Here is a 16,618-nt window from a genome sequence, read left to right as displayed (position 1 = left end):
GGCTGGGAAGAATTTATGGTAAAAGAAAAATGACAGAGAATGACTTCTGTGGGTTGCTGTGTCCCAAAACTAACAAGTCTGCTTCATTCCTTTCACTGTATCACTATGTCAAACACTCACTGAGATTTACAGGTCATTCTCAAAACACATCACACAAAAGAAAAAGCTCAAATGGAAAGGGCAGATTTACAGATTAAGTAGCAGGTTCTTCACAGGGCCCCTTCCAAAATTCTGCCCTGGTGAATTATTTACCCTTAGATCTGTGAAATGAGGACAAGAATACAACACATGTTGCTGTGAGGCCTCAAACATTTATGACTCTCAGCTGGCAGGTGCCTGTCTAAGTGCTAAGTATCATTATTATTCTCCCCAAATCTGAGTCCTTCTGTCAGCAAGTGTCTCTGCCCAGGGCTGGAAGCACTGTCCGCCCAGACAGAGTCCAGAAAAAGCAGACAGCACCCCATTATAAGGAAAAACACAGCTGTGCTCATCTCAGCATAAAGGCATCAATTTTACTCAGCACTGTCAAATGCAGAGTAATTATACAGGGCTGGACACGGGGACCCCGAAGCAAGAGTCCTGAAAGAGACCCCTCTCATTCAGCTGAATGAGATGCCTTCAGCCATTTGCACTGATAAACCATTATCAACCCCCACCCCACTCACAAACTCTCTGCCCTCCCACAGACCCTCTCTTTTGGAAGCAAAGGGAAGTGCTGGACAGGCTAAGCTGTTACCATAGCAGCCTCCCCTCTCCCTAACCCTCTCCCCCTCCCCCTCCCCACCACTATGGAATTATCCCATTCTGAAGTGTCCTGTTGTGTCTGTTAATACTAGATTTCCCCCAAACAATGCATCTCTCCACCCTCCTAAAATAATCAGGGGACTCCAAGGATTCTGTGTTTGGGGCTGGAGGTTCAGTAGCAGCCTTCAGTAAGCACCATGAACACTGGAATATTCATGCAGGATACTCATATCTATAGCAGCAGCCCCAGTGCCAAGAGCTCAGATGGGAAGAAGACTGCTCCTCAGTGCTGGGGTGTCCTCTCCCCTGCTCCTGTGTGACTGAGCTGATAATGTGCTATCAGAGCAAGGAGGACACTATATAGAGGGGCTCCCCTCTGCTCTCAGCAACTCTGAAACTTTGCACTGTCTTGGAATCATCTTGCTTGCTCTGCTGTTTCTAATTTGCTGTCATCAGAAGGAGTTCGTTGAGACATCTCCCAAAAGGATCCTATAATCCACCAACAGGACGGCATTGTACAGAGGTAAGAGACCAACTTCTGTTAGTAGGAGCTTTTTTTGGGTTTTTTTGAGCTTTCCTAATAGCATTAGTTTTAGCTGGTGCCAGTGAGGAGCAGAACACCTACTGAGGTGGATGAATATAATGGAAATGTCTGAATCTAAGAATAGGTAGCATTTTCTAAACTTCAAAGAATAATTTCCTTGTCTTTATGTCACTCCTTCAAAACAAAAAAGGTTTTCAAACTTTTGTACCTAATGTATATCCATTTTGCCAGTTGTGTAGTATGTCTAGTGCTCTCTGACACTGCTTTGATGCTTACAATAACCAAGTGTTTCAGCTGAAAAACAGGCTCAGCAGAGAGTGATTTTCAAGAGAATAACTTCAGTCAGAAAAGGACTACTTCTAATGAAGAGCACTTTGAGTGAAGGATAGGAGATAACTCATTGACAAGACACTGAAATCATAATCATAAAAATGCACAAACCAGAAACTGCTCTAGCTGAGAGCAAGAACAGGAATTTGTAATACCTACCACAAACCCTAACATACAGGTCAGTGTGAAAACAAAAGCTCCAAACTAGCCAGGTAACTGTGTTCAATGAGCTAAAGATTTCTCCTGCTAGTTCTTTCATTAATGACAGACAGAGCATCTGCTGAAAGACTGACTGCATTATGTCCACACTGACAGCCTTGTGGATTGTTCTCTTGCCTGTTTCTGAGCACAAGAGAAACAGGGCATGAAATATGGTCAGGGTGCATGCATGTATTTCAAATGAGCAGGGACATCCCCTTTCAGCTCAGCCCTGGGAGGCCTGGGATAATGGCTCATTCCAGAACAGTGCTCTGTTCAGCAATACGTAAATCACTAAATATTCACACAACATCAAGAGTGCAGTCCAAGCAGAAATTACTGGATAATGAGCCAGACTCCTAAAGGAGTTTTCTGTCTGTGGAATAAAAGCCTCTTGCACCATACAGCTTAACACAGACTACACATTATAGGTCATTTGTGAAGGTTTCTAGTTTGCTCTTAGCATTTATACAGACTATAGGAAACCCAGTGATTTGTTTGTAAAAATAAAAAGACTAAACACATTTATTTTAAATTTATAGGATAAACCCAAGGAAAATAGGAGTGGAATTGCAAATAACTGCAAAGGGCTTTCAACAGCTTCTAAAGAAGACACTGTCAGAGAATTATTACTTTTCTAAAGTTGTAGAATTTTGTTGAAAGCATGTAAAGTCTAAAAATAAGCCCAACAATTAATTCTAGTGACATGTTGGCTTTTTTCTGAACCTACTCAAGTGCTACACCACTATTTTCACCCATTAACTACAATTACAAAAAAACCCCATTAAAGCTGTAATTAAAATTTCATTTTAACTTAAAACATAAGCAAAATTAATCTCACTTCACCTTGCTCTAAAAAGTAAATTAGATAATAGCAGCTTTCCTGTGAAGGCTGTCATTTGCAACGACTGAATCTATTCCAATTTTATCATTAGTTCTAAGCCTCTCTCTTCCTGACACTGACATACTGGGCTTCCAGATAGCTCTGACATTCTCCTTTCTACTCCAGCTCACAGCATTTTGCACTGAAAGCATGTCTGTATAGAAATCCACAGCAGACTCGATGCTGCCATCAGTGAGGATAAAGCTCTCAACTTTGAAGTCTTGCCTATTCTAAGTCTGGCACTGACACACAGCTGAATCTGAATTTCCAAGATCTGCCTTAGGAAAGCAATTCAAATTAATTGGTTCAGTGTATCATGCTGTTAAACTCCCAATAATCAGCTTGTAACAGGGAAAACAGGGAAAAGTCTGCTTATTCTTTCATTTTGGGAACTGATTTAAAGCATTATCAGTAAGACAAGAGCCATCCCAGTCTGTTCCATCAGACAACCCTGCTTTCTGCTTTCTCAGCTGCTCCAAGCCAGCATCTACTGCTTGCTCAGGTGTCACAACCATGGACAGAGCAATGTTTAGCCATAATACTATCCCCAGCAGGTGTGTACACAAAGATCACCTGATTTACACCTTTTGCAGATGAAAAGCATAATTAAACAATGGGCCAGACATGAAAAAAAGGGTTAATACCTAGAACATGAAGTGATAAGCATCATCATAAATTAACAGCCAGTAAAAAGGCATGGTCTCATGTGTTTCTCCTTTGGTATGCAACAGAAAAATACATATTTAAACTAATTGCATCCAGGGAGGACAAGTATGTGAGTCAATGTTACTATCCCATACAAACTTTAAAACCTGCAAGGCCCAAGAATTTACTTTGTAAGGGACAAATGAAGAATATAAACAAAAAATTGTGGTCTCAAACTTGTAACCTTCATAAAAAAAAAAGAGGCATTTTCTTTTTGTATGTAAAAGCACAATTTCCCAAGTATTTTTACAGATAAGAACAAAAAGGGCTGTACAGTCTTCCTTGCACATGCAATTGCAAGTAATGGCAAGTTAGCAACTTGTAATAAATCCAGAAGAGTATCCAAGCAATGCATGAAGTAAGAAGGGCCCTCTGTGGCCATAGGCAGAACTTCAAATTTCTAAATTTCATCCAGTCTCCCTGCTGTTGACTTTGTCTCTTCAACTGTGAACCAAACAGAAGTGATCTAGCACATTAGTCTCCAGTTAATCCAGTTTTCTCTTCACCTGAAAGTAACAGCAGCCAAACTGAAGATATTAATTACCTTAGAATTTTCTTACATTTACCAATATATTTGTTTGTCCTTAATCCCATTTCAGTTCTCTATGATCCCAATATTTTTGGGCATCTGAACAATGAATTCTGTTGGGGAGCTGGATGCATAATGGATATATTTAAAGATGTATTGAATACTATGGAGAAATGCTCAGTCAGTACAAAAGGCAAGAGTGAGCAAAGTGGAGGTGCTGCTGCACAGACTGTAACACTTCTGAGAAATCCAAGTAATAGAGACAATGCTGGAACTTCAGACCACCTGCATTTCCCTACTACCTACACCCACAGACAAGCAATGTACAAAAAGCCATGGGCAGGTGCTCAGAAAATCCTATCACACTTCTTGTTGATGCTGTTCAGGACATTGCAAACAGAGGCTGGCAGAGCTAAGACCAGTTTTGCTAAGCTTCTACTTGGAAAAGGCTCTGGATAAACCACAGTGGAGCTCAGGTTTTTGAAGGATGACACACTTTGAGAGGTGACTGACAGCATGGGCATTATTTAAAATCTTCTCTGGGTCAATTCAGCATCAAATGAGATGTTGCTACCCATCTGAAAAGTTTCCTTCTACATTGGAACTAGGTGCATTTGCCTTAAACACAGGACTTTAAACTAAAATAATGCTCAAAGGTTCAGGAACCCTGTGGGTTTTTAAATAACAGCAATATTTGACCTGTCTTTTATCTCTTTTAAAAACAAGACATGTTCTAAGCTAGATCACCTTACAACAAATACCTGTGCTCAGAAAAGCTGACTCATCAGGAACTCCAAAGTCCTGAATCAGGCTTCCAAATTGAAATACAGCAAATACTTTCTAGTTAGATATACAGAACTCACTCCTGCTCCTCTTAACCAGACACACAAGCATCTCACTACCTGGTTATAAGACTGACCTCAGCACAGGCTAGAGACCAGCTCATCACCAGCTAGCCAGCTCTTCATTGGGGTTCCTTCCATGGGAATCACTGCTCTGGTAAACTCAGCTGAGCAGAGGGTATTCAGAATTCTAATATAACGTTTAAATTCAGACTGATCTGTCATACCAAACACTGATGCTAGCAGACAGGAGACATTGCTGACTTTCATGTATGGGTTCTTCAGTCTGTCTTTTTTTTGTTTTGCACAGATCTCAGTTCTTCTGTAATATAATGTCTTAATTCTTTCACATTTAGGGCTTTTTCTTCTGCAGAACTGTGGAGAAAAATGAATGGGCCTGCAGCTTCAAGCCAGCTCTTCAACTGCTCAAATCAATCAAATTTCAGTTTGGAAACATCAGAGCAATGTGGCAAAGAGACACACCTTGAGAACATGATTTTTGCCATTTTCTACTTTCTAGACTTCATCCTGGCTTTTGCTGGCAATGCCCTGGCTCTTTGGCTTTTCATCCGGGACCAGAAGTCAGGCACACCTGCCAACATTTTCCTGATGCACCTTGCTGTGGCTGACCTGTTCTTTGTGCTGGTACTCCCCACCCGGCTGGTGTACCATTTTTCTGGTAACCATTGGCCATTTGGTGAGATCCCATGCAGACTCACAGGTTTCCTTTTCTACCTCAACATGTACGCCAGTATTTACTTCCTGATGTGCATCAGTGTTGACCGTTTCCTGGCCATCGTGCACCCGGTGAAGTCCATCAAGCTCCGCAGGCCCCGCTATGCCCACGTGACGTGTGTATTCCTGTGGGTCGTTGTTGGGGTGGCAATGGCACCTCTGCTGCTCAGTGTGCAGACTGTGCAGATGAAAAACACAACTGTGTGCCTGCAGCTCTACAGAGAAAAGGCCTCACGCCACGCCCTCGTGTCCTTAGCAGTGGCATTCACCTTCCCCTTTGTGACTACTGTGACCTGCTACCTACTCATCATCCAGAGCCTGAAGAGTGGGAACCGAGTTGAGAAACACCTAAAGGAAAAAGCTGTCAAAATGATCATCATGGTCCTGATGATCTTCCTAATTTGCTTTGTACCTTACCACGTCAATCGCTTCATTTATATTCTCCACTACAACGGGAGCAGAGCTTCCTGTGAAACGCAGCGTCTGCTGGCCCTCAGCAACCGCGTCACCTCCTGCCTCACCAGCCTCAACGGGGCCTTTGACCCCATCATGTATTTTTTTGTGGCTGAGAAATTCCGTGAGGCTTTGTGCAATCTGTTCTGCATTAAAAAGACCATAATGTTGCCTCAAACATATGAGGGTAAGACAAATGAAAGCTCACTAAGTGCTAAATCTGAACTGTGAACATGACTCTTATAGTGCTTCATCTTAAGAACACTCTCTTCCACCAAAATCAGCTGAGAGCACAAATATGCAGCAAGACAGTCCAACCAGAGTCAAACTCATCCTGAAAAGAGAAGTTCTGTTGTTTTTATGAAGCTGCCATTAACAAGAACCCCTTGACCATAGAGAACACATGTGTTTGTGTTGCTGAAACTGCAAACAGAAGGACAGATCCTCTGGTTTCCAAGAACTGAAACTGAGGGTTGAGCATTTAGGAATAGGGAAGGGGGACAGTGAGGGAAATGGACCTATGTATTTTTTTTTTTCAAAGAACTGAATTCCCAAAGCACTCAGTGCTTTCTCTGCGCAATGCATACAGCCTTATTTAAAATTTCACATTGTTCCAGCAGTAGAGATCCACTCCTGAGACAGACCTGCCCGATGAAAAAACCTCCACATTTGCACATCTTGTTCAAGTTTCTGAATTCAAAGTGTTTATATGTAATAGAGAGAAAATTGGTACTAAATGGTGACAGGAAAAAAAAAATCAGAATGAAGCAATGAACCCCGTCTGGACAGGAATTAAGACAGAAGAGATTCCTAGCTTTAAGATGGTTTACAGTTCTTTTCTGTGACTTATCTAGCAAGACTACTCCTTTACTATGGATAAGTAGGGATTATTGTTATTCTCACTGATACAAACTGCATCCAGCAAAACACGTCTGCTACAACGAAAAGGAAAAAAAAGAACACACAAGCTTCCAATAATATTTCCTAAAAGACTGCTTCAATGCTATGGATATAAATATTACAGGAAATCATGTGGCAGGTGAAATATATTGTTACAGAGATACACACACACCTATCTCTCTGCTAAGTTTTGGGAACGAGTTCCTTACCATCTGAGATTTGGTCCACAAATTACAAAATCAAACATACTTTATCTTGCTTGAGCTTTTATCCTGACTGCTTCCCCAAAACACCCTAAGTGCTATTCCAACAGCCCATTCTAGCAAGATGAGATGCCAAAATAAAATCAATTATGCCCAGCTCAAATAAATAACGCACAGAGGTTACATGCAGTATGAAAAAATAAGAGGGAGTTGAGAAGACTCCCTGCTGGACAAATACAAGTATGTGAACTTTTCTTCCTTCCTTCACCACTTAGTGAAAATATAAACTCTACGAAACTACTAGGCTCTGCTCATAAAATTAACTCTGAATTGTGCAACACTGTCTTTTAACTGCTGGACTGTTTTATTTTCTTATTATTGTATGCTTTTGTATAAGCTCTCTTTTGTGTTTTCATTTCTTATTTCCAAATTAAATGCATTAATTGACCTCTAGGATTCATTGTGTATTTCTGCATTTAAAATAAATAATTTCTGAAGACCAGTGGAATGACAGGCTGAGAAGACTTTGCTGTAATCATTGTGTTGTTCTTTTGGCCTTTTGCTACATCTTGATTTCCTGCTCAGCAGCTTACCTGATGAACAGCCTGCCTGAGATCACCTAATCCCTTTTTTCACTTATTATGCAGCCTTCTGCCTGAAATTCCTTTCTTTTCCAGAATGCATTCACTAGCCACTAAAACTTGAGTTTCTATTGAAAACAAGAACATGTTTCATTGGATGAAGAACTTCTCACCTAACAAGTTATTCCTAAACTTTCTTCTGTACCTTTTCAAGCTTTCCTTCTCAGTGTAAAACTAACTGACCACTCTCAGCAGCTCATAGCTGCATCAATAGCACATTAATAAAACTTTCTGTCCTCCTGCTCCCTCTTACCTGCCAGCATTCTTCACAAAACCCAGGTCAGCAAGGGTCACATCGCAGAGCTCACAGCGGAAACATTCTGGGTGCCAGTTGTTGTTCATTGCCTTGATAACACGCCCAGTAATGAACTCACCTGCAAAAGGAAACCATGAGATCCATGCAGAAAACAGTCTAATCAAAATCTACTGTCCTTCACAGTCCTTCCACTTTAATTCCATAACTACTATTACAGTCTAACTTTGAAAAAAAACCAAAATTATTCCCACAACCAGAATAGCCCAAAATCACTGCTGGTATCATGCTTTGTTCTCATCCAGAGCTCCTGACTCCTTAAAGCAACCCAAACAACCCTAGCCCAAGGGACTGGATGTCCCAGCAATGCTGCAAGGTTTGCACAGCCCTGCAGTTGTTAAGCCCTGGTTGATATTTGCCATTTCTTACCACATTCTCCACAGCAAGGAGCAAACAGCATCTGGAAGTCATGCTCACAGTACTTCCTACCTTCAAACTGCAAACAAAACAAGAGAGAAGGAGTCCTCATGAATAACTGAACTACTTTTACATCTTGACAGTGCAGCATGATTTTCCATTGATATGACCATTTAATCAAGGTCACATTTTCCAGTTCTAGCACCCTACACACCTGTTTTTCAACTCTTAAAGGCTCTCATTCAAGAAATATCCACATATGGCTTCAGCCTCGTGGTGAATTTGCACAGGTAAATTAATAGCAATGCTGCTAGAGTACAGTAAAAATCCTGAAGAATACCCCAAAATCCTTTCATTATAGTTGCGTTTTATTTCATTTTTGCTTTAGTTTAGTTCAGAACCACTGTTCCTCTTACATGAGGCTAAAACTCATGCCAAAATAAAATACAGCAAGTTTAAACCAATGTGTTATTCAAAATGTGTGCTTGTGCATATTCTGTAAAAGAACTCAATCTAGCTTTTAAATGAGTTCACTTATTACAGTTGCCCAACTGGAACAGTTTAGTACAATTCTCTAAAAATAAAGACAAAAAAATCACTTTTGTCTAATGAAATATTAAGGCCAGGTTGGACAGTGCTTTGAGCAACCTGTCCAGTGGAAAGTGGCCCTGCGTGATGATTTGTAAAGTCCCTTCCAACCCAAACCATTTTGTGATTTTGTGATGATTAACAAAACACCTTTTATTTTCTTTTTGAAATGCGTGTTACCCAAAGAGCAGCTTTTGCTGTGAGAAGAAAAAAAAAGGGAGATTAAGTTGGAAGCTCCTCCAAAAAATGGCAACAAATATTTATGGCTAAGAAATTAAACACGCAAGAAAGCTGAGAATTCCTTGCACTTTATCAGAGCTATTTCTCCTCTCTTCCAAGCAGCGTGGGAACTCACCTCATAGAAGAGTCCCTCTGGGAACTGCCGGAAGCACTGGGCACAGACAAAGCAGCTCTCGTGGTACAGCTCCCCATTGCTGTTCACAATCCTCTCGGCAGGGTCGAAGCGCGCCTGGCAGCGCTCGCACACGGCGTTTGCCAGAGCGTCAGACATGTTACTGCAACAAAGGCAAGGGCAAGAGCATTTACCAACACAACATTCCAGCTGCTTTAAACTCCCTTTGGCAACAAAAAGATCAATGAGTCACTGACATCAGTTAGAAATAAGGTTCTGACAACTCGTATGCGGCAGATGAGGTCAAGTAACAGATGTACCTATTGCGCACTTTTGGCTACTTCACCAAAGCTTCACCCCATTACATCATACTGCTAACAGCTCATAGCAAATACCCACTATTTCTCACAAATCATCAGTTTGGGGAGCAGCAAACCCAATGATCCTGACTTCTTGGGCCCATGGATTTTCTGATGTGTAGTCAGCACTGATATCCCACTGCACTCTTCCCCTTCACTGTCAGCAGTAACAAACCATTTCCCCCTCCACAGGCCCCTGTCCTCCTGACAAATTAGTTCAAACTGTCAAACGCTATGGGCAGGGAGAAGTCCCTCTAGCTGGCATGGCCAACACCTCAGCTTCATTTCCTCAGAACATGAGGCAAGCCCCCCCCCCCCACCCAAGCCACACTTATAAATCACATAACATTTCCTCAGCCTACCCTAGAATAAGGAATCACCCTAATCTCTTCCACAACCTACCCTAGAATAAGGAATCACCCTAATCTCTTCCACAAAGTTCTTATGCTTGCCAGCATGCTACTATAAGTTAATGCAGTTTTAAAATGTATAGCACATGTGCAAAGCAGGGGGGAAAAATTATCAGGTATATCTCAGTTTCTTGTTGCAGTGTGATTTTCCTTTTAACCACCAGACTATCCAACAGTGTAAAACTTCAATATTACTACACCTTTAGTTATAGAAAATTTTTTTTATGCCTTCTGGACACCTTTTGATTTCCATGATTGGAAAGACTGCAATTTTATAGGTAGAAGTATAAAAAATTGCTACCGTGTTAAAAAAATCTCCAAACTACTCGTATGGTACTTTCCTGGGGTAGGTAATATATGCATAAAATCAAAGACAGCTTGCTTTAAAAGGCTTTTTTCTTTCCTTTTAGATTCAAAGGTACTCTGAACTGATTTTCCACTGTTAATGTTACTCAACAACCCAACATGCTACTTTCCCCACCTCCTCATGAGAACAGTAATTCAAGAAGCTTTTCCAGGAGCAGATTCTCTTCGCTCTGGTCAGAGATGTGCCCTCCAAGCCAGGCCAGTGTCTGTATTCCATTCATGCCCAGAGCACAACTGGAATGAGCAGGGAGCAGCCTCCCACTCCTGGGGCAGCAGAACCAGCCCTGACTCCAGCTGCCTGAGCTGAGCCAAGGGTCTCTCCTCTGCAGAGGGGACACCCAGGGCACACCCTGGGCTGTGACCTAGAGCCACCCCTCAGTAAAGCCAGACTGACTTTCTATGCTGCAGTTCCAAGGGAGGCAAAAAACAAGACAGACCACAATAGTTTTAAGAATGGAGTACCAATTTAGGAAAAATTTGTTACAACTCGTTTCCTTCTTGCAGTACAAAGGATATGTAAAAAAACAGACATGGACTGGAATTAGGGACAAGAGGAAATCCTGTAATTTCATAAACTAGAGATTATAGGTTAAAGAAATATTTTTTATCCTGACACAGTACCAAGGGAATGGGTCAACACTAAAACATCAGTGTTTGCAGCAAAGCCATCACCTAATCAGCTTGGTTTTCAGTCATCACTCTTCCAGCTACACCACACAAATCTGTACCAGGACTTGAAAATATAATCTTCCCTTCAAGTACTTCTTCCCTGTTGAAAAATTCAGTTTCTAAATTCCAAGACTTGAGCTAGCCTACAGCCAAGATTAATAAAGACTGATGTCATCATAGTGAAAAATCTCCTCTAGGAGAAAAAACAGGCAAACCAGCAAGTGTTACACTTTAGACACTAACAGCAAAGCAATATCTTGTGTTTGTTGGGTTTTTTCCTTTATAAATGTGAATTCAACATTTTAAAAAAACCCTAATTTTCTTTTTTTTTTCTTTCTCCCAAGGGACACACCAGTGCCAGTATCAACATGCAGAGTGAACTCTGCTAGAGCAGCCACCTCCACAATGGCATTTCACAACAACTCAAGCCTGCAACCTGCATGAAATGCACTGCAGCTGGGACACTGCACAGCAGCCACCCCAGCAGGGATTCCCACACAAGTCCCACCACTGTCTTGGTAACAAAGATAATGGTGACCCAGGGACTCCCCTGATGTTGATGTTGCTCCTGACAAGACTTCCTCAAAAGCATAAGAAAGATGATCGTGATACAGTCTGAGCTGTCCACCCAAATGAGCTAATAAGTGTGACTCATTATGAGGATGAGAGAAACTATTAGTCCAGGAAAATATAAATGAAAGAACCAGTGCAAAAAAATAACAACTCAGTTCTCTGCCTCAGCTGAACCTTTTGGGAAGAGCCAGACTACAGGAGTCAAGTGAACCACATCAGCTCCTGACCAATGTACCTCCTGCAATGCAAACCAGCAGCTGTGGCTTTCTGACAATCCACACCAAGAGTTTTGCATCCTTGCTCTTTTTCCATTTTTAACTCTGCATCCCTTTTCGCTTAAGACATTTTATTGTCTTGCACTCAAGCTACAATTTGCCACTTCATCACTGCCCTAAAGATATGACTTTGCATTTATTCAAAGGTTTAACTTTAACATCTGCCAATTTCTTAATTTCCCCTGAGTACACGCCCCTGCGTGCCCTCTTGTTTATACAAAACCAAGCATTTTTTCAACTAGCTCAAGGTTAAAATTAATGAAAGCTGGAAGGCAGAGGGAGCACCTTGCTAATTCACAGCATTTTTATGGTTCAGTTTACCACACTGCTGCAAAAGCACTTCTGCTGGCAGCACAGGGAAAGGAAGAGTAACACCACAACCATCCTTTTGAAAAGTCTGACTTGCTGGGCCACTCATCAGATATCTACACCCAAATCTTTCCCACAAAGGACAGTCCCCAATATAAAGTGCTTCTTCTATTCTGTTTGCTCATTGATTTTTTGCTATTCAGTAAAATAAAGAATCTTCCTCTGTTTTAACAATAAGCTGGTGACACAAAGACAGGAAAGGCTGTTAAAACACGATGAGATCAGCATCCTGAAGTTATCCTGTCCTGCACAAACCCAAAAAATATCAGCATTGGAACAATGCGTTTCCCAATCTTTCATCAGTATGTGCTGTATCTTTAACAGATTATCTTTGACAAAGTACCTGATTTACAGAAATTATGTTGTTACCATTATAACTAGGTTTCTCATGCTTTGACTTCTCAGAAGTATTTACTCTAAAGTACCAGGTCTTGAATGGAAAAAAAAAAAAAAAGAAACAAAAAAGAGAAACAAAAGTTCCTTCTTTACAGAAATATTTGAAAGCATTTTACCTCCTTCTATCACTGAAGTCAATACTACCTCTGTTTGAAAACATTTGTTCACAGGGATCTACCACTGGTGACAGATTGAGGAAAAAGAAGCAAATATAATAATTCCAATGCTAAGAGATCAGAAGAGGAGCTCCAGCCTTCACCATCACACTTGCAGATTTCATTATTTTAAACATGGCTAAAAGGCAAAATGAACCAGACATTGGACAATCAGGAGAACAGATGAACAGCCTCAGATTTTGCCTCAGAAGAAAAGGAACTGCAGGAGTGAAGAGTGCTTCTGTCAGAAAAGCCCAGTCAAAAAAAAGTTTTCTTTAATTGCTTTCAAAAGTTTTTTGACTTTAGTGTCACATAGAGTTCTTCTTCATCACAATGCTGAATGAAGAATTGTTTAATAGTGACCCAAAATCTTGCAGATACAAAAAGAAAGCAAGACAATACTTGGAGACACAAGAACCCAGAGCATTATCCAAACCTCGGCAGAGAGCAAAACCTATGCTGTGGAACCCTAAAAATGTGTTTTCTGCTCATTCTGATCTACCAGTAGGAGCAAGTGTATACAGAAAATATCACAACATGATTACATTTCTGGTAGGTATGCACAGACAGATATGATGAACTGGAAGAGCTATCACCACTTGTTTGTGTCACAGCAGCCAAGACAAAAATGAGAGCGCTCCAGGAGAGGGGCTGGTTCCCACCCCCACAGCACAGCTGAGAATTACTGACTTAAAGCCCTCAATGTTGCCAAAGATACAAATGAAATCTGCTGGGACAATACCAGAGTTTTTGATTAATTTCACAGATAATGACTAATGCAAAGAACAAAAGAGGAAGGGTGTCAGTTCATGAACTAGGGCTGAAAAACAGCCCCCCAGCTATCCTTATCATTCCAAAAATCTCTCTGCAATGGACTTATCTGGACAACTTTTCCAAACTGAATCAACTTCTTTAGTATGCTTATTATTAAACTTGTCATAAAATGTTGGAAAAAATATTCCCCATTTGTTTAATGCATGATTGGTTGTGCATTTGGTAAACTACATGCATAGCTTAACATTTTCAGCCTTTCTCCTTATGCTTGCATTGAATTTTCAGTTCATGCTAAATACTTTTTCACTGACTAAATAAGAAATTAATAATGTTTCTCTCAGTATATCTTCCTTGATCATGCAGACCCCAAACTCTCTGTGAAATAAACACTTTTCTTTCTTACTTAGAACACAGGGATAACCAAAATTAAGAAAAACATCCAAATGTAACTTATGGTCACAATATGAGAAAAAACCAATGTCTCCTTGGGCCTACCAGCAACAGCAATTTGCAATTGAGTAGAAACTGGAGGGGTTAAAAAATAAAATTACACATATTGCAGCTGAGGCCAGAGTACAAGGTCTGTATGGCTGACCTGCAGGAAGCTGCAATCAGGCAGACTTTTGAGACTAGCACCAGAAAAATCTCTTGGTATTCACACAGAAAAAAGTCCTATGCCATGGATACCTGGGAGTTCCTCTCAACACCGGGACATACTTGTTACCAGTAAATGATGACCAATTACTTGTAAAGACACACAGTTAGCAGTGTTCACTCAGCCCAGGTAAATATAAAGATAAAGATACATACAGGTTTTAAATCAAATATTCCTCTTGCACAGGAAAACCACCCTTTTATCATCAAGCATGCACCACTTCATGCAGAATGTCTATTTGAGAAACAACTCCTTACACACATTACATCTTTCTCTTCTTCACTTCCACTAGCTCAAAGGAGCTTAAATATGATGTGTGTTTACCAGCACTGACAACACAAATCATTGCCCACATGTATTCAGCAATTATCTCCAACAAGCAGCAGCACTACTGCTGATTACTCTCCTTTGCCTGAATAAAGGACATAAACTATCAAGGCCTATCAGGAAGGAGAAGCAAAAATTATCACTAGCTCAAAACCCATGGATAAAATAATTCAGGAGAGAAACATCTCAAATGGATTAAAATTGTCAGCACTGTGACCTGCTCAATAAAATCAAAATATATTGGCTTTATGCTTACGTTGCTTCAAGAACTATGATGTGAAAAACATACTCAGTTTATTTGTACATCTGCTTTTTCAGAGCTTTTCCTTCCTCTCACAGGCCTCTTTCATGCTTCTCACTTTTCCTGACCAGCACTGTCTCCACTCAATGGCATCACCATTTCCTTCACTTCCTTGTTAGCTCCCCTCATTAAATTCTCATACGTTCACACCCACAGCTTCTCGTAGGAAAAATAAAAAATTTACCAACTAAAGAAGAGCTATTAGCTAAAAAGAGCAGGAAAAGGAGAGTTTTAGTGAGGGATGCACAACTTATATTGAGAAGCCAAACTAATTCCTCGTGTCCAGGTAAGCATCAGGCCAACTTCCTGCTAAGAAAAGTCTAAAATTCAGAACTAACTGCTAGAAAAAGAAAACTATCTCTCCTGGATACTCACTGCTCTCTCCAGTGACTCAGACTTCAGATCCCATATTGCTGCTGCAGCTCACAGTTCTCCCAAAATGCAAGAAACTAAGTTTGATTTAACTACTGCTAAGTTACTGCCACAGCATATATTGCAGTTGAGATAGCCATGACACACAGAGCATCACCACACGATTTCAGAAAGCTCCAACTCAGTTGGAGCTTACACAGTTACACCTTCCCTCTTCACAAGGCTGCAACCATTGGCCCTCCTTGTTCTGTAGCCCAGCCTTTTATCCCCTCCTGTTGATGCCCTGCCCCTGTGTGCCCTCTGTTCCCTTTGGTGGTTGGTGAGTGCCCCTGGGCACTCCATGGCTCATTGCTGTCAGTGCTGCTCACAGCTGTGCCCACTGGGGATGAGGCTGGGCCATTACCACAAACTGTGTACCTACAATTTACCTCCTGCACAAAATTAACTAATGAAAATTCAGGAGTAAAATTTTAATGTGAAGCCTGGAAAAAGTAATGATCATGTCAAGCAATGGAATAGTCTGGACAGATTTAAGAAGCTCTGGTTTACACGTTCTCATGAAGCAGCTACAGTTGAAAGCTTTGGTTTCGGAAGCTGGATTGGAGTTATTTACAAAACCTAAAATCAATGAACTTGCTATTAACAGTACAGATAAAGAATTGACTACTGAACCCTAAAACCCAAAGAATGAAAGAATTTTATCAACATTTTGAAAAATTACTGCATTTCACCCTTATTTTACTCCCACAGTGCCCAAATGCTTCACCATTAACACCACTAACACTGTCACAATTTGACACTGGACAAACACCAGGCACTCAAACAGTCACTCACTCACCCTCCCCTGCTACAGCTGGGCAGAAGAGAGGAAAAAAATTAAACAAAGAGTTCATGAGTTGAGATAAGGACTGGGAGAAAACATTCCAAGGGCAAAACAGTCTCAACTCAGAGGCACAAAGTGTATTTCTTACTAAAAAAGTGAGAGGAGGATAATGAGAAATAAATAAGCCCTTAAAACACATTTTTTTCTCCCAACACCTCCCTCCTTCCCATGGAGAGTGCAGGGACACAGGGCATGGGGGTTTTGGTCAGTTCATCACCCGTGGTTTCTCTCACTGCTCAGGGAGAGGAGCCACTCCCATGTGAGACCGTGAGGTCCCTGCTCACAGGAGACAGCTCTCCAACATGGTTCCAATCCCACATGCAGCAGTCCTCCCAAAACTGTTGTGGCATTGGACACTCTTCCATGGGGTGCAGTCCTCCTCCAGACTGGAAGCAGGGCCCCCTCTCTCCACTGGGT

The 16,618-nt window shown here is 41.1% G+C and overlaps 2 protein-coding genes across 2 annotated transcripts in view; one reads left to right on the top strand and one right to left on the bottom strand.

Moving 5' to 3' along the window:
• Positions 1 to 16,618, bottom strand: part of LIMS2 (LIM zinc finger domain containing 2) — a 32,225-nt gene that overhangs the window by 9,221 nt on the left and 6,386 nt on the right. The window contains exons 2-4 of the mRNA XM_058031219.1: positions 9,321 to 9,480; positions 8,390 to 8,456; positions 7,961 to 8,081 (exon numbers count right to left, since the gene is read on the bottom strand). Of these exons, the coding sequence (XP_057887202.1) occupies positions 7,961 to 8,081; positions 8,390 to 8,456; positions 9,321 to 9,480 (348 nt within the window). The remainder of the gene's footprint in view (positions 1 to 7,960; positions 8,082 to 8,389; positions 8,457 to 9,320; positions 9,481 to 16,618) is intronic.
• On the top strand, positions 1,142 to 7,326 carry GPR17 (G protein-coupled receptor 17). Its single transcript, XM_058031218.1, has 2 exons — positions 1,142 to 1,267; positions 5,132 to 7,326. Exon 2 carries the CDS (start codon positions 5,163 to 5,165, stop codon positions 6,192 to 6,194), a length of 1,032 nt encoding a protein of 343 aa, XP_057887201.1. The 5' UTR covers positions 1,142 to 1,267; positions 5,132 to 5,162; the 3' UTR covers positions 6,195 to 7,326.

Source organism: Melospiza georgiana, chromosome 10, assembly GCF_028018845.1.
Source record: "Melospiza georgiana isolate bMelGeo1 chromosome 10, bMelGeo1.pri, whole genome shotgun sequence".
Classification (NCBI taxonomy): Eukaryota; Metazoa; Chordata; class Aves; order Passeriformes; family Passerellidae; genus Melospiza; species Melospiza georgiana.
Note: the sequence above shows the minus strand (reverse complement) of the source record. Positions and strands in the feature narration are given on the sequence as shown.